Here is a 21,736-nt window from a genome sequence, read left to right on the forward strand (position 1 = left end):
TTTATATTCTGGATCTAGAAACCAGTGCATGGTGGCAAGTCTTTGTTTCCCTGTCAAAGTTGTTTTTTGTGTACATGAAAATTGAAGTTGAAAAGTGTGCTATTTTCTTAAATTCAATAAAATAGAGGTTAAAATTTTCTTACTATAAATCAAACAGCCGAAAATAAAAGATAACCATGCTGAAGTTTGATGTTGTATAGTAAATTGAATCAGTGTACTAACTAAACTAATCTTCTGATGTACTCAAATTCAGGTCTTCAAAAGGAGACCTTTTCTCAAGTCTTACTGGGCATATCCTATTTTATTGACTGTTAAGATTTCAGTGCTTAGAGACTCTAGAAAACTGAGAGCACAATAAAAACTTTGAAGCAGTACAAGCAAAAGCAGTAGTCCTTCAAAGTGTACAATGAATTTGACATGTATACTTTTGCTTCAGTAGTTCCAATAGCTTTTAACCCATAATTTTTTTTACAAGTCCCATATTCATGGCTGAAATCTGAATTTAAAAAAAACCACCACGTGCATGTCTAGGAATCTGTAGTATACTGTGTGAGGTTATTTCTTTATAAATTATGAATGGAAGGTTTTTGCCCCTGAATGGAAACATTCATGTGTAAAGGATATTTGACTGGTGCATAGTATGTTTGAAATACTTACTGATCTACAAGTGAATTGCAGTGGAACATTTTTCTTTGTCAGCTAGAAAAAAGCATTCCACAGCATGTTGTGTCAAAAAGAGTTTCATAGTGCTGGCCTATGAAGCTGCAGTTGTTAGTCCACTGTAGTAGTGTAGTAGAGGGCCAGAGTTAAGGCAGCATGCAGAAAAAGGTATAGGCTGACAGACCCCTTTGGGCCAGAGGGGCTCATTGGATAAGAAAAATACGCTCAGCATTAGCAAACTATTCCCTGCAGATATTACGCTTTAACTGAGCTTAATGATATTTCTGAAAAAATCTACAGTTGGCATTGTCTGCAATACATATTCAGTGAATTGCTCAGATATGTGAATATGGCACAGAAATGGATTTTGAAGAGCTTCTTCCCCCCTTTTTATGGGGGGGGGCATATCCTCTTTACACGGATATGTAAAAGGTGGTTGTATAAAAGTAACATTGTTGTGCAAATACAGGATTTGAATGACTTTTTTATTCCGGGAAAAAGTGCAGCGCTTTTTCATTCTTAGTAATACTTGTTCTCCACAGCTGGCAAGTTTGCGATTACATGTGACATTTATGTAAGTTATTTAATGCACTGCTTTGCATAGTTGAATATTCATAAATTTATTGTATGGTCAACACACCCTGCCTCAAGCAGTGGTGAGGAAGGACATGGAGTTGCACAAAATGTAATAGTTGTAGGTGGAAGAGGTGGCTGGATGGGTGGCGAAGGGTGACTGGAGAGGCTAAAGTGTTGGAAGAAGCTGGGTGGAGGTGTCTGGGAGACAGCTAGTAGTGGGGTGGATCCTGAGATACCTGGGCTGAGTGCCTAGGGTTACTGGGTCTCCATGGAAATTTGGGGGAATGGTTTCTGGATCCATGAGAGGTTTCAGAGTAGCAGCCGTGTTAGTCTGTATTCGCAAAAAGAAAAGGAGAACTTGTGGCACCTTAGAGACTAACAAATTTATTTGAGCATAAGCTTTCGTGAGCTACAACTCACAAAAGCTTATGCTCAAATAAATTTGTTAGTCTCTAAGGTGCCACAAGTTCTCCTTTTCTTTTTGGATCCATGAGGTTGCCGAGGTGCGTGGGGTTGATGCTCTCATGGCTGCATGCTGCAGAAAGGTGGAACTGCAGGCAAATGTCTGCAGCCTTTCCTGCAGCTCAGCTGCATGCACAAATATCCAGCTGAGATGCAGTAATGTGTGACGTACAAAGAGATGCATTTTATTCAAAAAATAATCATATTGTCACATTTTTTTCAAAAAAGTTGTTTTATGGAGAAAGTTTGTTAATGCATGGGTGAGAGAGACAAGGTATGTGAGATAATATATTTTATTGGACCAGCTTCTGTTGGTGGAAGTTACAAGCTTTCGAGATACACAGTTCTTTTTCAGGCCTGGGAGGGAAGCCCTTGGATGTGTAGAGTGAGTGCATAATGGCTTTTTTACGCTTCATGGTGATCTGCAAATTGCATTACAAAACATGCACAAACTTTGAAAACACATACTAAACCCAAACACCAAGGATAAGAGATTTAGTTACTGATGGATTGGGGCTATGTCTGTATAACTTATGAATTCTGGTTGATATTATGTAGTTGAATTAAGGAAAACTGCTGTGTCATGAGTGTTTGTCCACCATTGCTGACAGATCCTGTATCAAGTACGCACCACTGGGAAATTACAATGGGAAATAGAAAAGGAGAACTTGTGGCACCTTAGAGACTAACAAATTTATTTGAGCATAAGCTTTCATGAGCTACAGCTCACTTCATCGGATGCATTCAGTGGAAAATACAGTGGGGAGATTATATACACATACAGAGAACATGAAAAAATGGTGTATACACACTGTAAGGAGAGTGATCACTTCAGATGAACTATTACCAGCGGGTGGGGGGGGAGAAAACTTTAGTAGTGATAATCAAGGTGGGCCATTTCCAGCAGTTGACAAGAACATCTGAGGAACGGGGGGGGGGGGGGAATAATATGGGGAAATAGTTTTACTTTGTGTAATGACCCATACACTCCCAGTCTCTATTCAAGCCTAAGTTAATTGTATCCAGTTTGCAAATTAATTCCAATTCAGCAGTCTCTCGTTGGAGTCTGTTTTTGAAGCTTTTTTGTTGAAGGATAGCTACTCTTAGGTCTGTAATCAAGTAACCAGAGAGAATGAAGTGTTCTCCGACTGGTTTTTGAATGTTATAATTCTTGACGTCTGATTTGTGTCCATTTATTCTTTTACGTAGAGACTGTCCAGTTTGGCCAATGTACATGGCAGAGGGGCATTGCTGGCACATGATGGCATATATCACATTGGTAGATGCGCAGGTGAACGAGCCTCTGATAGTGTGGCTGATGTGATTAGGCCCTATGATGGGTCCCCTGAATAGATATGTGGACAGAGTTGGCAACGGGTTTTGGTGCAAGGATAGATTCCTGGGTTAGTGGTTCTGTTGTGTGGTGTGTGGTTGCTGGTGAGTATTTGCTTCAGATTGGGGGGCTGTCTGTAAGCAAGGACTGGTCTGTCTCCCAAGATCTGAGAGAGCGATGGGTCATCCTTCAGGATAGGTTGTAGATCCTTGATGATGCGTTGGAGAGGTTTTAGTTGGGGGCTGAAAGTGATGGCTAGTGGCGTTCTGTTCTGTTCTTTGTTGGGCCTGTCCTGTAGTAGGTGACTTCTGGATAGTCTTCTGGCTCTGTCAATCTGTTTCTTCACTTCAGCAGGTGGGTATTGAAGTTGTAAGAATGCTTGATAGAGATCTTGTAGGTGTTTGTCTCTGTCTGAGGGGTTGGAGCAAATGCGGTTGTATCGTAGAGCTTGGCTATAGACAATGGATCGTGTGGTGTGATCTGGGTGAAAGCTGGAGGCATGTAGGTAGGAATAGCGGTCAGTAGGTTTCCAATATAGGGTGGTGTTTATGTGACAGTTGCGTATTAGCACCGTAGTGTCCAGGAAGTGGATCTCTTGTGTGGACTGGTCCAGGCTGAGGTTGATGGTGGGATGGAAATTGTTGAAATCCTGGTGGAATTCCTCAAGGGCTTCTCTTCCATTGTTGTGGCCCCTTGTGGCATGTAGTAGTTTAGATAGTTTAGTGTCCTTTTTCTTTTGTAGAGAAGAAAAGTTTGTGTTGTAAATACTCACCAGCAACCACACACCACACAACAGAACCACCAGCCCAGGAATCTATCCTTGCAACAAAGCCCGTTGCCAACTCTGTCCACATATCTATTCAGGGGATACCATCAAGGGCCTAATCACATCAGCCACACTATCAGAGGCTCGTTCACCTGCGCATCTACCAATGTGATATATGCCATCATGTGCCAGCAATGCCCCTCTGCCATGTACATTGGTCAAACTGGACAGTCTCTACGTAAAAGAATGAATGGACACAAATCAGACGTCAAGAATTATAACATTCAAAAACCAGTCGGAGAACACTTTAATCTCTCTGGTCACTCGATTACAGACCTAAGATGGCTATCCTTCAACAAAAAAGCTTCAAAATCAGACTCCAACGAGAGACTGCTGAATTGGAATTAATTTGCAAACTGGATACAATTAACTTAGGCTTGAATAGAGACTGGGAATGGATGAGTCATTACACAAAGTAAAACTATTTCCCCATGTTATTTCTCCCCCCCCCCCCACCACCACCACCCACTGTTCCTCAGATGTTCTTGTTAACTGCTGGAAATGGACTACCTTGCTTGTCACCATGAAAGGTTTTCCTCCTTCCCTTCCCCCCCCCCCCCCCGCTGCTGGTGATGGCTCATCTTAAGTGATCACTCTCCTTACAGAGTGTATGATAAAAACCCATTGTTTCATGTTCTCTGTGTGTATATCAATCTCCCCACTGTATTTTCCACCAAATTCATGCGATGAAGTGAGCTGTGGCTCACGAAAGCTTACGCTCAAATAAATTTGTTAGTCTCTAAGGTGCCACAAGTACTCCTTTTCTTTTTGCGAATACAGACCAACACGGCTGCTACTCTGAAAACTGTAACTAGAAGCTTCCCATATTTAGGATGAAGTTCTGAGAGCGCCTGTTAAGTAACTTCGGATATCTTGAAGTTAGTGCTAGTCCTAGAAGCTTAGGGCAGGTGGGCTGAGAAGCCCCCTTTCTGAAAAGGGAATCATACTGGTAGTCAATGCCCAGGAAGTGTGCCAGAGAGGCCAAAAGTAGAAACTGCTACAGCCTGCTAAGTGTCTTGATGTTTCACACCCCAGAGCACACAGGCTTGGATTCTCCTCACAATAGTCCTAGAATAAGGCCATGAAGGGGAGCACTTGCTAGGATCTGTGACAGAAAGCAAATCATTTAGTTTGAAACTAATTCTCTCAAGCTCTCCCTTTCTTCAAATCTCCCAAAGTATTAGATCATTAGTTCTTATGCAATGTGACTTTATACCCCTGATAGAAATCTCTTGACCCATGAATTCAATTTAATGGATGGGATGGAGTCCAAGGTAAATGCCATTAGTTTTAGTATATTGCTGGGTTTAAATAATTGTTTTAAATACCTTAGACCATCTGAGGGTTTAAAATAATGACAGTATAATTTGAAACCCACACAATATACCAAAAATAAATGCTTAACCTGATCCCTCTCCTCCACTACCTTTCAAAGGTTGATGTGTGCTTTAGCACACTTATTTAGTAGATGTAATGTTGCCTGAGCAAAATCAGATGATCCACTTCTTCCAGGAAGCTGTATAAGATACATTAACAGTAGATACATGTTGAAAGTCCTTACTTTACCTTAAATGTGTGGAGTAATACATATTTAATGTGAAAGGTGGTACATTTTTTTTAATGTACTGTATTTGAATATTTCTTCGTACCTCACTGATATTAATGTACTTACTGCACACTTCCTTCAATATTCCTTTTTTTCCTTTTCAGCCCTCCCCATATATCTATTCATGTATGGATCTCAGTGGATGACCATTATACAGATAAACACATGTGTTTGTGTAGTTCTCACTTCATGTACCTAAACAAGATGAAGGGACCGTTTTGAACATGTGATCGATCCCAAGGTGACTGGGTATTTCAAACCTGAGACTTAGGCTGCTAAGACCGCTTAATCTTGATAATAAGGTTTAGTGGTGGTCAGTTGTTGTTGTTGTTTTTAATTTTTATAAATGTTTCTTTTAAAATCTCGTTAGGAGTATCTTTTTGCTCTCATGGACATTTATTGTTTAATACTGATTAGAGAGGGGTGGTAATATAGCATCAATACCATAATTCATAAAACTCCTCTTTCCAGTAGTTTTCTACCCAAGAGGCAAGAATTCTAAACTCTAATGCATGCAATAAAATAAAAATTATGATTGTATTCACAACAGAAATTATGCAAAAAGTTTTGAGCAGTTTCTAACACCAGCTCTACAGATATTAGTAATTTTGGAAGCAGTGTTATAGATGGGCAGCCAGCTGTTGCTAGAATTTTAAGCACTGTGCCCATTAGTCCTGCTCTGTTGAGAGTTAGATGGCACATTGCTTAAAACGTCATTGGTAGCTCCTGACATTGCTACCACAGGTGCAGCTGAACTGCTGTTAGCATCAGTGAGAAATTGTTGCAAAATGTAAACAGGGCATACAGTATACTTTCTCTCACTATACATTGTACCTTCTTAGGAATTCCTACCTATTTTCCTTCAGCCTTTTACATTCAGTAAGAAGTGTTGAATGTTCCCATTGCAAAGAGATGTTTCAACAGGGAGGTACCAAACTGTTTTATTACTTAATCTGCATGTTATATTGTACCTGAGAAATACAAGGGAAGCATTGAAGAATTAAGCGGATGAAAGGCTTGAGTGAATCACTTGAGTTTAAACTTAAGCAATGCAAATCTGACTTTAAGTAATCTTATTGATGTTTGCTTAAAGCAGCTTCTTCTCAGTACAAATGACTGGGCTTTGTTGTAGATACTGAACAGGTAGCATTCTGTCTCTTTAGTGATTTGCCTTCGTATCCTTGATGCAACCTGTCTTTGCTTCAGCAGAGAGTGCCTGCAGAAATGCCCGGAGCTAAAATAGATTGCATCAGTGTGTCTCATTTGATCAGCTGTCAGCTGTGAAGAGAGAGGACAGGTCAAACAGCACATGCCCATTTCTGCATTCTGTGTCGCTAAAACTAGTCTCTGGAAGCTGAAGAATAAGGGCCAATGAAACTGGAGTGGAGGATTTGATAGTACAGGATGTGTGGCACACAAAATGGCCCTGAACACTTTTGTACTTGGCAGTTTGAAAAGAGGTGGCAAGCAACTGTGACAAGTTACTCAATGCATAATCAGATACAAGTTATTAAACAATACAGGTGGAGCAATACAGTGACAAGATAACCACCAATGCCTAGAGGTGATAGCATTATGTAATAAACAGTGCCATCTTCTGGGAAGAGTTGGAATCATGCCCATGTGATTCGCAATTCTGAAGTTTTTTTCAGGTGTTTTCTTTTGTACATAAATACTGCTCAAAAATCCAAACTAAAACTGGGAAAAGCTGCTGATATGGCATTCCAAGTTCCAGATCTTACAACAGTGAAGTACCATGGACAAGTAGACATATCTTCTTTTGAAGCAGAAATTTAAAAAGTGATCTTGAAGCTGTATAAATTAGATGAAGAACCGTTAAGTAGAACTGCAGAGAAGGCTGAGAATGAACAGTTGACAGTCATGTCTGTTTTTGGGGGCTGAAGGTACAGTACCTTTAAATGCACTTTGTATAAATTCTAAATACTTGCCTCTTACTATAGGAAACTCTCACCAATCTACAAAAACGTGTTACAGATCCAAGGAGATACTAATGATTTTATTGTTGCTTAAGCAGCTACCTATTGTTTTTCTCCACACCTTCTCTTCCTTGGAAGTCTGCTATGCTATGATCAGTTACATTAGCAAGGTTTTCATCATGATTCAAGTATATTCAGCGCCTAGGAGTTGATTGAGATCTTCCAGGGAGTTTAATGTAAGATTTGTCACCTACACAGACATATTAATAACTCTCAGATCAATTCCCTAAGCTGATTTTGGAAGAAACACAAGTTCTGGTAATAATTAATGGTACTATGCTTGGTCTTTTGCATTTCATTGATAGCAGTGTTGCACATCGCTTCAGAGAAAAGCTAGATTCTTGTTGATGTTCCAGATATTACTAAGACTGAAAGCCTTTATCAAAAATATAGATTGGTACTAAAATGAAAAATCAATAAAAGTATATGCTTATTATAAATAAAATAGAAATATGAAGTAAAATAGCATCCATAATTATGTGGTCAGTTATAGTGCTACCATAAGTAACAGTAGAAAAAAAGACTAATGTAAGTTCTTTTCAGTTAGTGCATCGTAATTAGCTTCTTACATGTATTCTGACCAATTTATCAGCAGTGATAAAATGGAATACAGTTCCTGTTTTTTTTAGAGCTAGACAACTTTCTTAACACTTAGCCAATTTGAAAATTCAGAGCATACTAGATAAGGGATAGCATAATGACTATTCTGAAAAGTTTAATTTCAATTAATATGAGAAGTAAGTGAAGCTTGGGACTGCATTTAATGGTACAATTTGCAGTTAGAGGTAATTGACAAAGCATTTACTTTTCCAGAATTAGTGTTAAACTAGTCTAAAATCTATGTATGCCACCACACAGTAATCACAGTATATCAGAAAGAACCCATCACTCTTATAGGTTTAGCTTATTCTGAATATTTTACCAAGAACAGAAGTTTTATATGGTATGTGTACATGTATGGATACTGTGTATATAGCCTATTTTGTGGTTGGGATGATGAAAGTACTTGAATGAGCTCATTTAGTGAATTTTCAAAAGTTATGAAAATGTAAAGTTTATATAGTCTTGAACTCTTTAACAGTTACATGAAATTATTTTGTTAGCAAACTTTTTTTTTGGATTTTATGATGTCAGAACACATTCTTCATGGTATAATAGGTATACTTAGTCTGCATATTCATAATCATATCTTTCTCTTGACTTTGTCTCTTCATAATTTGTTAAATATGTTCTTCCTTTGCATTTGGAATAAAATATTTAGTTATTTTTTCCTTAAGTCAGCATAAAATATGTACCAAAAATTTTGGAACTCCTGTAGATAGACATGCTCTTTTCCTTTCCAAGTTGATCACAAAATATGAATGGAGTTATCGCCATATTGTAACATAGTTATGAACAGTAGTTATTGGAAATATGCAATAATGGTTCATTTTAATTCATTAACTAGTCCATTTGGGGCAGGTCAGTAAGAAGAAAGGAAATAGAAAAAGGTACCTTTCCTTACCATGAACTCTTCCCAAGATTTTAAACAGTAACTGGCAATTTTGGATGCCTTTGTTTTTGGACACCTAATTTGAGTCACCTTAAAGGGGTCTGGTTTTGAGTGTAGGTGAGCAATACTTTCTGAAAAACAGACCCCTTTAAAATGACTCTAAGTTGGGTACCCCAGTATTAAAGCACTCAGTCACTAATCACTTTTTTAAAATTTTGACCTAAATATCTACAAAAATACATTTTTATAGGTGACTTTTTTAAAAAATTCCCCAAACACAAATTTAGTGAACTTTTCTTGTGGACAAAACATGTTCAGGCTGGCACTTTAGATGGCCAATTTTCCATCCAGCTTTAAATCCCTGAGAGAGCATCATGTGTAGTAGTAATTGTTGTTAAATATATAGTGGTGACCTGGCATGGTGGTATAACCAAATATACAAGTCTTTTTAATCTCCAATAAATGTTATTTTGCTATCTGGATAGTGGAGTGCAAGTTAAGAAAATAGCAGTATTTCTGCTAATGGAAGTGTGTGACATTAATATTGGGAAATTGCAAATTAGACAAAAGAACTATTTTTGTTTAGCAAGTGAAAAAACTAACTTAAATGAGCAGCTGTTCCGTTACCTTTAGACCAGCAGCAAGGTACTGAAAGAAAGATGCTAGAGCTATTATGTGATAACTTTATTGGTTTGATACTGGATCATAAAATGTTTTAACACATTGGAAACTAAACTGAATATATTAAAGGCCTCTTCAGGATATCAAAATACAACTTTTTAGAATAAAACACATGAAACAGTACCAGTTTTACTTGCTGCTTTTGAGTTAAAGTATCGAAACTCGGTTCTCTTTTTCCTTCATTTACTTTTTAATGAGAATTAATATTATTATTGTTAATGGGATACATATGGGGGGGGGGAATCTAGACTGAGCCAAATTCCAACAGTAACATAAATGGTGTGAATAACCCAGGTGTACCTTAATCAGAAAATGTGTCTATGTGGCAATAAAATGTAATTTACACCTATTCATCGTTTAGTGACTGTACAAAATGAGCTCAATTTAAGATGATTAGGTATTCTGTGGGAATCGAATTCCAGGTCTAGTATAAACATGTATAATTTTTATTTGAAATCAATAAGTATTGTGCCCTTTTTTGCCAGGGCTGATGTTCATGACGTTTTGGGTTTGGTGCTTGGCCTTGACCCAAAAACAATTTGCATTGACTTTAGTGGAATTACTCACATACTTTTAAGTATGTGTTTAAATGTTTTGCAGGAGTGAGGCCTAATTTGGAGGAGGTCAGGCTGCTTTATTATTATACAATCTCTTGTTAGTTACTTTCTAGAACATTCATCTTCCTGACCCCTAGCTTGTAAATTGCACAGGTTTGGCATTCATTAGGAATACAAAATGATTACAAGTTGTACTACTTTGCTACTTATTTTTATTTTGTGACCAGTTTGCATCAGCATTTACATCACTCACTGCTGAATTTCAGGAAACTTGCACCAACTTACCTGCAAGCTTTATTTGGCTGAATTTGGCCTATCTTAGTTCAGAATTTGAAGCTGTGGCCGTGAATGTTGACTTTCAACAGTGGTAGATTTCATGTTCAGAATAGCTGCCCAAATTATATCTTTTTATGTAATAATCAATATCTGGCATAATAAAGCACATTAATCTAAGCCCCAGTTATTTAATATTTGCATTTTCTGTCATTTTGTCCACCAACCAAATATCTTCTACAAGTATTTAGACGTTAGTACCTCTTCATTTAAAATCTTTAAATCTGTGTGTGAAAGGCGATTTTAACTTTAACTCTGCTTTTGTAATTTTTTACTTTTTTTAAATTCATTTTTATATGATCATCCAGCAATTAAACAATTTTAATACTTTCAGATCCATGGAGGTTAATAATACACTAATGTTCCCATAAGGTTTATGTGTAATATAAATAAGTGTTTCCATCCATTCAGACTCGGAGAAGTCTTCTTTTTTTTTTTTTTTTCTTTTTTTTTCCCCGTCTCTCAAGTCCTAGGCACAGGTTTGGCTGGTAAAATAAAACGTTAGTCTAACTTTCTTTCCTACTTTTCATATGCAGGCAGAGGGAGAAGACAGCCTTAAAAAGATGCAGCTAATGGAACTTGCAATTCTGAATGGCACCTACAGAGACGCCAACATCAAATCACGTAAGCATGACAAAATCCTAAGGGCCGGTAGGAGAGCATGCTCCACAGGTTTTGTTTCCCAACCTTTCTCCTTTTGGCAAATGCACAGTTGCATATCTTTTGAAGAGATTGAGACAGTGTACTTAGTACTGTTGCAAATTCAAGACATTTTGATTTTTTTTCTTTCAGTATGTCTGAATTGAAACATTTTTAAATAAGTTTTTATTTTTTAACTCTGATCAAAGTTCAGCCCTACAAGCAAGCTTTTTAGGCTAACTATACTTAAAACGCTACAGGGGCGTAGATGTTCCACTGTAGCAATTCAGTATAGACACGTACTACAGTGACAGGATGGTTCTCCCATCGCTACAGGTATTCCATCTCCCTGAGAGGTGGTAACTAGGTTCACAGAAGAATTCTTCCATCAGCTTGGCACTGACTTCATTAGTTGGCTTAAGAACATCTGTCAGGGAGGTGGATTTTTCAGACCCATGAGAGAGAGAGAGAGAGAGAGCTATATTGATGTGACTTTTCAGTGTAGACCAGCTCTTTTATGTTTTGTAAACTACAGAAGCTATGGTATTCCTCATAATTTTGTTTGTTTCTTGCCATGCATAAAAGAGGATAGATTCCTTTTCACATTTTTTAGAGAGATTTAAGGGAATGTAACTGTTCAAGATAATGTTAATTACATTTTCTGTATTATATTCCTTCCTGTCATCTTGTTTGCATGTTTCCCCAATGTTATGTTTTTCCAGTGATTCATCAACTGATTTCACATGCAAGTTCACAGAGATCAGTGATGTAATGAGCCCTTTTGTAATGATTCTTCTTCCATTAGATTGATTTGAGCATGCATGTATGTACAGTTTTATACTTTAAGCTGAATGGCATGCACTTAGTTATCAGAGTACATGTGACATGTGCCTGCTATTCTTTATGGTATAAACTCTTTTCTCCATGTTAGAACTAAAAACTTGTTAATGAAAATTCAAATGTTTAAAATCATTTGCAAACCTTTACTCTCATTGAGACAGGTGTTAAATGTAAGCACAGTCATGTGAACCTTTTCACTAAGGGCATACTGATATTCGCAAAAATTGTCTTCTACATATGCACTTCTGTAACAGTTTATAGTGAATGATGGTTATGTGCAAAACAAACCAGTGAGAGATGTAATTCCAATTAGATTTAGCCACTTTAACATCTTCAGATGCCATCTGATAAAGGTAACCTGAAGAGAGAGAAGAACTGGATTTGTGCCTTTTTTTTTTTCTGCTTTTGGATTTTTTAAAAAAAAATCTTTAAAGGCTTGGGGTGGGAGAGGAACCTGCTTTTTTTCTCCTCCTTAAAATCTGTCAGGAATGTCAAATCTTCTTTTACTGGAAGCCTGTCTTGAAGGACCCAGATTTTGTGGAGGTGAAACTTTTCCATAATCAAAGGAGCAGAGTAGTTAATCTTTAACAAAAGAGCTTTTCTTCCTACTGCTTATTCTGGCATTTGAGTTAAATTTGTCTTAATAAAAACAAAGCACAGTTTTGAAAATTGTGATTAAAAAACCTGGTCCTGTCACTCAGGTTTCAGTCACTTTGATATCTGTGGATTGTAGGCTTTTTCAAAACATAAACTTACACAGGTTTAACAAAGGTTGGTTAACACACGTGCACTGAAATAAGGCCTAGTCTACTCACAAAGGTTGTACTGATTTAACTATAAAGGTATAATTAAAGCAATATGACTCCCCAAGTTCTAGTCTAAACTTAAAACTTAGTTCAGCATAGCTATATTTATCAGATGTGGGAGGAAAAAAACACCCCTCACCAACACTGCTATGGGGACAAAACCCCACATAGATGCAACTGTGTTGATGTAAGCATGCTTCAATCAGCATAGCTAACATTGTTTGGGGAGGCGTTGGTCCTTCTGGCAGAAAAAGTTTCTGTTGTAGTACATTTTGTCGCACTAGAGGGCTGTGCCAGCATACATGTAGTGTAGGCATAGCCCTAGTGGGGTTGCAGTTTTACCGATGTGAAAATGTTTATACCAATATGGATTATTTTTGTTTGGGAAGGGAATAAGCTATACTGGTATAACTATGTTCACCCTAGGGGTATATCTACACTGCCCACCTTACAGCACGGCCACGGTAGTGATGTGGGTAGTGTAGACACGCTTTATCACCGGGGGAGAGCTCTCCTGGCGATTTAAAAAATAAAGGTATAAGTAACATGCTCCTGGCGATAAAGTGCTGTCTTTATTGGCGCTTTTCAGTGCTAAAACTTTTCACACCCCTGAACGACAAAAGTTTTAGCACTGAAAGTGGCAGTCTAGGCACAGCCTAGGTTTTTACTGGTATAAGCTGGCAAAACAAAACAAAAAAATCACTCCCAACATAGTTATACTGCGTGTAGTATATGGATTATTTTGGATTCATTTCACACCTTGTATATTTTTGGCTTGAATTTTTAATAAACCAGCCATTAAACCAGTTTAGTTAAACTGATGCAATCCCTTTTTGGACACTCTATATTGATTTAAGTTAAAGCCTGCCAAAAATAAGAATAAAAACGAGGACAGCTTATGCCCAAATAAATTTGTTAATCTCTAAAGTGCCAAAAAGACTCCTCGTTGTTTCTGCTGAAACAGACTAACATGACTACCGCTCTGAAACCTGTCAAAATAAGAATGCCCATGCAGCAGTTTAACTAGAGCTTGTTCAAGTTTTCAATTTTTTCTTCAGAACAATTTCTAGCATTCTTTAATTTTGAAGATATTTTGAAATGTAACAATTTTCAATTTTTCTTTTCATTTTGACTTATCAAAAGCCTGAAAATCCAGAAACAAAAATGGAAAACAGAAATTTTTCAGTTTCCAGAAAACAAAACAAAATTTAAGACTACATGAAATACAATTTTTATTTCATTTCAAAAACTTCCACAGAAAACCTGAAAATTTTCTGTCAAAAGAATTCTAAAGGGCATTTTTCCAGTGAATTTTTTTCCAAGAAAACTTTGGATTTCCAACCAGCTATGGTTTAACTAAATCATTTTAAAAGCACTTTAAGTTAAACCATTGCAATTCTGCTTTTACACAAGCCCATAAAATCTATGCTTGAGGGTTGACCCCACAAGAGTTAAAACCTGTCTACATTGGGTGCTAAAACATTTTAAACAGCATTTAATTAAAATGTGTTAGCTCCACTTTTTTTTTTAAGTACTTTTTTTCCCTAACCTACACTTCCAGGAAACAGTGTGAAAAACACATGAATTTCTAATGTAAAATGGAAGTAGAGAAAAAAAAAATTTATTCTTGAGAAAGCGGGGTGGGGGATATCGCCTTTTGGACCTATTCATTCATCACAAAGAAGCAAAAAAAAAAAAAAGACACCCACATTACTAGGTCACCTTTAACCCCAATGATCCTGGGGAGAGTTATGTATTTTGAAATAGAATTTTAATATAAACAAAAGTATTACGAAACCGTTTTCCATTTTGTATGAAAGCTCTGCATAACTGACTATCTGTGGATTCTATAGTTGCACTATATTTTACATTCCATGTATGATCACAACAGTATTTTCTGTGCATCTCCTGCATGCGTGTCAGTCTCATGCAGTCTTGAAAGCATAGGTAAAAGAAACATGATTTAAATTGAGCTTTTGTGCTCTGTAACCTGTTTTAGAAATCTGTTTTATAATGGCTTTTTTATTTTTGCATGTTCATACTTAATCACACTGAGAAATGGAAAGCTGTTTGCATTTGAATGGTGTGCTTTGGCACTGTGTGATCAGCGCATGTACTAATGATTTCCTTTTATTTTCTTCTTTCCTACTTTTTCCCTTTTTTCCCCATTTTTCACGTTTTGTACTGCTATCTCCATACTTTCTTCTAAATTTCTTTGCTTACTGTAGCAGCCCTTGCCTTTTCTCTTGCAGCCACAGCCCAGGCTCCAAGGATTATTACTGGGCCTGCTCCTGTTCTCCCCCCAGCTGCCCTGCGTACTCCTACGCCAGCTGGCCCTACCATAATGCCTTTGATCAGACAGATACAGACCGCTGTCATGCCAAACGGAACTCCTCATCCAACTGCTGCAATAGTTCCTCCAGGACCTGAAGCTGGTTTAATTTACACACCCTATGAGTATCCCTATACACTGGCACCAGCGACATCAATTCTTGAGTATCCTATTGAACCTAGTGGTGTATTAGGTAAGTTTCTCTACTAAGATGATTAATTGAATTGTAGATCATTTTTCTAATACTATTGTATGACTTGAAAAGTGTGAGCCAGTGGTTCATTGAAACTTTGTTTTTGAAAGAGAGCTCTGACCCAATTTAGTTTCATTTTAAGACTCATAAATTCTCCTGGAAAAATGCATTGAATAAGTGCAGCTCTATATTTGTTTTATATAGATTGCTAAATTCATATGTCTTTAAAAGGTCAATATTTATTTTGGAGCACTTTTAATTTTAACACAAAATTGTGCGTTATTTTAATCAAATTGCATACATTTACTTTTTTGTAGTGCTGTCAAATGAACATCTTTTAGACCAGAAGAAAAGCAAATAGAAATGAAATGCATAGTTAATATAAATATTTGTACTGTCCCAAATGGAGAACTTGAATGTACTTTCCTAAATTGTAAATACATTTACAATAATATTTAAAGGAAATCATTTTTAATTTTGCACAATATTTTGTGGTATCAAACAAATCCTTGGAAAAAACTAAAAATATAGCTTCAGTTGATAGATCTGATAGATTAATCCTGTGGCAAGAACTTATGAATCTGTCTTTAAGCAGAAAACAAAATAATAGTTTCTGTAAATAAACGTAGTTCTTTTAAGATGTGATTGGAGAACAGTGCAATTAGAAACATTATTGACACCTTTTTATAGAGTTGACTGAAATGCCAATCATATCTAGTATTTCAGTCCATTGACTTGCTAGATCAAGGCTAGACTACATCTGCTGTTTATAATGCAGTTAACCAATCAATATAAAACAAACTGTTTCAATGCAATTTCTCTTCTCTCTACTCCCTTCAGAATTTGAATAATCTTTCCTCTCTGGTTCTTTTACTGAATTGTATATAACCTTGGTGCTGCATGATTTTGTTGACTTACAAGACTTTGATCTTTAAAGTTTGTTCAGCAGAAGTTATTGATTTACACAAATTCTAAAAGTCTCTAATGAACATTGGACACTAAGATTCTAAGTCAATATCTTATTGAAAGAAGCACAAAAACCAATGCTCAATGAAGTGAATACTACTAGATGCTGTGTGTATGCATGTGTGTTTACATGTTCCTTTTGGCACTGTAGATAGGAAAATGTACTTTTTTTGCATTTAGTCATTTATTTTCAATTTTAGCACTAGTCATTTTTTTAAAACAGTTAATTGGTCAAAAGAATGCAGTCAAGAATAGCTTATTTCTATTGTGTAATATCTAAAATAGCCAAAAAATGATGATAAATAAATTAGTAACAGTGTAACTTTATACCTTTTTGGTAATCTTTTCCATTTTAATAATAATTTCTCCTGCAACTCTGTGCATGTTGTTTTTTCCACCTATGAATCCTCTGTGCTGGCATTTACAGGGTCTGTTGAGGTAGTTTCACTGGGGTAGGTATCATTGTAGCCACTGGCTGAGTCCAGTTACAAATCTCTCTACTGTCTGACATAGTTGAGCAGTAAAGAAATAATGATGCAATGTGTTACTGCATGGTGGTAATTGATACAATACAGAGAGTTTTTGTGAATTTCAGGCAAGGTTTTTATATAAAAAGAATGGGGAAGTGGAGAATTACTTTAAAAAAAAAAAAAAAGTGCATGTATCAGAATCCTTCCTGTACAGTCAGTGTTGCTTAGAGCGCAAAAAATAATGTAGAGTAGGGCTGTCTAAGCAAATGCCCTTTTGGCTGACAACTGAGAATGAGTTTTCACTAAAGAACTTCAATTATAATACAAAGTAACCTGGGCAAGTAGAATTACTGATTCTAATATGTGCTCTATCATTTGAGCAATGAAATTGAAAGTAACTTGTGCATTGCTGACCGAACTGATATATTTGAAATGGTTCATTGTTGAGTTTTAACTTCTAATATATATGTATCTATTTTGCCCATTTTTATGGTGAACTATTTAGGAATATTAAAGCAATTCCCTTAAAAATTACAAATGGGGGGGGTGGTTGTTATGGGAAAGTCGGTATCTGTGTCAAATCTTAGTTGGCAACTAATTTTTAATTCCCTTCCTTTTATCTGTAGGTATGGCTTTCCCAACGAAAGGCTAAGAATTCAAGAACGGTCTTAACTGAACCCTCATCAGATCTGAATTTAACAAATGCTTAGTTTCAGCAGTCTTGGAAAAAAAAAGTAGCCTAGCAGTCAGTGACTTACTTGCACTTTTTTGCACATAGATATTAAAAAAAAATAGTGCTATTAATTTGGTTTAGTCTCTATTATTACAAAGTAGCTGTAATTTATGAGTGTATAGTAGTATACTGACTGCTAAGTGTTCTATACTGTTTGCTTTACTAATCACCTAATTCATTGCAGTTCATACTTTATTGACTTAAAGTTTAAAACTACATCTGTAAGCATGAAGAATGCTTTAAAACTTTTTTTAATGATAGAAACTGGAAGTGGTTTAAGGATAGCAAATAATTGTCAGTATTAAAAATGGCATATTTAAAGTAGTGCTGCTGCAAGAAAGGCACTTCAGTGAATATGTGACTAGTAAAGCTTAAATGTTCTTGGATCTAATTAGATTTCATAAAATACTGTAATGTTGGGATTGAAAATGAGTGGATTAAACAGGTTAAGGCCAGGATGTTTGAAATAAATGCAATATCTGCACAGATACTCCAATATAAAGTTAAGATTGAAACTACTGTGCCTTAACTTGTTGCTTTCTTAAAATGAATTTGTAGTAGTAAATGATCACTAAATCCATTTGCTAAACTCTGTGAAGTTTATCTTGAATGTTTTCTAACTTGTGTCTGGATATAAGTGCAATTTAACTAGGTGCGGTGGCTACTAAGTTCGAAGCCGATATGCGTGTCCATCCTTACCAAAGGATTGTGACCGCAGACCGAGGTTAGTTTAGTTCTGCAGTTCTTTTTTATAAGAGATGCTTTGAGTGTACATGAAATTTGCAACACCACAGCTGGTTAACCAAATACCATATTTTGACCCATTCATTAATATTTTTTTCTCAAAAATCTCAATAGTGACTATTTTAGAGCTTTGGAAACGCTTGCAATTTTAAAGACATTGTGTAAACTTCTTTAGCTTTCCCATCTAAAAATATAAATCATGTGATATGTTTAAAATGCTATAACTGATTTCCTTTATAAGAACTATATAAGATTCAGCTTCATCAGGAAATAAGAGTTTAGTGCAACATTAATTAATTGGTTTTTCCCTTCAAACTTGCTCTTTTAACTGGTGTGGAAATATCAGATTGGTGTTGCAAAAATAAAATGAATGGATGGGTGCTAAATGAGAAGGAAGTAAAGAAATAAATGCCTCCTGTCTGGAGAAAACTGAAGATTTAGATTCCTTTTTTCTAATAAACTATTTGAGCCACTGTACTGTATAACTCTAAAGAAGATTCATGTTCTCAGATATCTAACTTAATTCAACAAAATAAGGACTGTGAAGATGATACTTCAGAAGTTTGTTGAGTTTGAGTCAGTAAAGGCAATATTCTTTTATGTTCTTTTGCCAAAATGGATTTCTTGGTATTTGTCATTTGCTGCTAAAATACACTGTCTGAAGAGAAGCAACTTTTGAAGTCCTGTTGGTGAGATGACATCCAGTATTTGGACATCTCTCTTAACTAACCAATGAATGGAAAATAAATCTTCATTTTTCTCCTGTTCATCAAATTTAACTTACCATCTGTGTATGCCCTTGGACCCTTGAATGAATTACTTAAGCTTATTAAGAAAAGTGATGTTTTCGGTTATTTGACATTGGGCTGTTCATTGACTAGGAAGCAATGGAGGTTGAGCACTGAAACACCCAACCTCTTATCCCAGCTCTGCCACTGACTCCTGTCTGAGTCACTTAACCTTTCTGTGTATGTTTTCCCATCTATAAATAAGGATGATAATAATTCCCAACCTCATGGGGTGTTGTGGGGATTAATGTTTGTACAATGCTTTTGAAGATGCAAAGTGTTCTGAAATTGCTAAGTGTTATTATTCTAAGGACCTATTCTCAGCAAAATAGGATATCCACATTTGATTTGATATACTTAAGGCCAAATTCAGGTGACCAGGCACTCCTAATATAGAATTTAGCCTACATTCCACCTCTCTCCTTCTGTTGATTCATTAAGATCTGTGTCAGATTACCATATATAAGGAGGACATCATGGACACCAATATCGGAAAAAGGGGCTCTCTAAGTTATGTATTATATTTTATGTAGTGGCTTTACCTTTTAATGTTTTATAAAAGGCAGAAGCTGATATATAAAAACTATACAGTTACCTGAAAAATTGCTTTCCCCTTATATAGTGGTTACAGTCTGCTAGGTGGTAGTGGTGGTTTGTTGAAAGATGGGCAGCAGGGCATTGCTATACAAGGCCCATGTCTCTAGAATCTGCTCCTACTGGTGGTCTCTCAGAGTCCAGATTTGGTGTCCTTCATGCCATAGTTGAAAAGCTTATTTGTTTAGGCAGATATTTCCGTGGAACAGCTGGTGACCAAATCATTGTGACAGGCCATGGAGTTTTTTTAGTCTATTGGTTACTTTATTTCAATAGACCAATGTAGTATTTACTAATTTTGTTGTTTTTAATTCGTGTCAGCTGTTCAGCTGCCTTGGCAATGGTTGCAACTATAAATCATTGAACTGAACATAGTAAATATTGGAATCACCTCACCTTCTACTGAAACACAGCCACTTCTTTTGTTGATAAATTGTCCATATGTACAGCTCTTCAAAGTTAATTTGTATGTTTTAAAAAAGAATACACAGAGCTATTCTCTCATGGAGACCATACATGTTTCTGTGACCTGTATATTTTTTATATTAAAACTATGCTGATAATTTCTGATGAATAGAGTTCTTAATTACCCTTCGCAACTTACATTACAAACAATAAGTTGCGCAAAGATTTTTTAAAGACTGTACTTCATTTTATTTCAAATTTTAAAAAGCAGACTATCAGTGCATGCTCTTTGAAGATTTAGAAGAGGGGTAGGTTTTGGAAAGAATACCTTTTGGCATACTACAAATATTTTACATAGAGGAGGTTAATGCGAGTTTTGAAAATTTGCTGTAAAATTAAAATACCAGAAATTGATCAACACTTGCCATGTGCACCTTCTGTGCAATTCATGACACACATTTTGATTAATTTGCCATTATTGGTATTTAAAAAGCAATGTCAGCAAACCGAAATGTTAATTTTTTCAACATGAAAGCATTTTAAACAGTTGTTAAATATCACTAAAATAAGTATGCATTCATTGGGTCTAAGATTACAAAAGACTTTTAAACTGGTTCTCATATTATATAGTACTACTGTATTTGCTCTTTGAGTATGTTTTTTGTTTTTTACATAGTTTTTTAGATATAAGCACTGCATTTAAAACAAGAGCCCCCAAACATGTAAATGTGTTGTTCTTATAACCAAGCATTTAGAATTGGTGAAGGGTTGACAAGTATAGTTAATTTCTACTAAGAATAAGATCCCGCTCTATAAATAATCCAAAACTGAATTTGATTCATATAATAGAGAGACTGACTGATTTAATTGTAATAAACTGTAAATGGTGTTGCACAGTTGACAAACCTGTGTGTACTGTAGAAGGCCAGGGACTTGGCAGAGGATGTATCACAGGTGTTCTGGTATCTTAAAAAGGTAGCTTACTTTGATTATATACTCCACGAGAAATGTTAATCCTGATAATTTTTCTGAATGTTTTTATCAAAACCAACTGTCACATAATTTATATATAAAATTTTAATACCATTTTAATCAAAATTGCAATCAGTATCAAAATGCTTTAAGATTCTGTGTTTTTTTCGTATACCTGTAAAGTGGTGAGATGGAGCCACATTAAATATTTTTTTTTTTTTTTGCTTATATTTGCAACAGCAGTTTTAATTTAAACAAATCCCACTTAGCAGAATTTTGAAGAAATTCAGGGAATATGTGGTCTCATTATGTTACAGCAGTAATTTTTAGTGTTTATAAACTGTATCCTAAATGATAGGCCATAGAAACCATTTTTATTATGTGAAGGTAAATCAGCCCATGATACAGATCATTCAAAATATGCTATCTGTGAACATTACACCTACTGGATTTCATTTTATGAAATGGCACAAATCTGACTTTGCACTGAATACCTTTCTCACTTTCATCTCCTCTGCCTTAGTCAGAATGGCAACAGTACAAAAACTCTATCAAACCTCAGAATTTATTAGATATGATTAAGCTGTTGAACAAGTCTTAAAAATTGTACTACTGTTAAGTGGACCAAGTTTGGTGAAGGAGAATGTGAGAGAGAATGATTAAAGAAGGAACAGCTCAAGAACATTGGGAATGATAACTTTCCACTTGAGAACTTTTTTTATGTTTTACTG

The 21,736-nt window shown here is 36.0% G+C and overlaps 1 protein-coding gene across 18 annotated transcripts in view; it reads left to right on the top strand.

Annotated features, from left to right (window-relative positions):
• The window catches only part of QKI (QKI, KH domain containing RNA binding), a 338,812-nt gene that overhangs the window by 312,863 nt on the left and 4,213 nt on the right, over positions 1–21,736 (top strand). For 6 of the 18 annotated variants that reach the window (XM_038397801.2, XM_043511274.1, XM_043511267.1 and 3 more), the window contains 3 exons: positions 11,060–11,147; positions 15,037–15,333; positions 18,155–18,226. In XM_038397801.2, coding sequence (XP_038253729.1) covers positions 11,060–11,147; positions 15,037–15,333; positions 18,155–18,226 — 457 coding nt within the window. Of the gene's footprint in view, positions 1–11,059; positions 11,148–15,036; positions 15,334–16,726; positions 16,752–17,395; positions 17,494–18,154; positions 18,227–21,736 lie in introns of those variants that run through there. The other 12 variants (XM_043511269.1, XM_038397807.2, XM_038397799.2 and 9 more) reach the window with 4 other exon arrangements.

This window comes from Dermochelys coriacea, chromosome 3 (assembly GCF_009764565.3).
Source record: "Dermochelys coriacea isolate rDerCor1 chromosome 3, rDerCor1.pri.v4, whole genome shotgun sequence".
Taxonomy (NCBI): Eukaryota; Metazoa; Chordata; order Testudines; family Dermochelyidae; genus Dermochelys; species Dermochelys coriacea.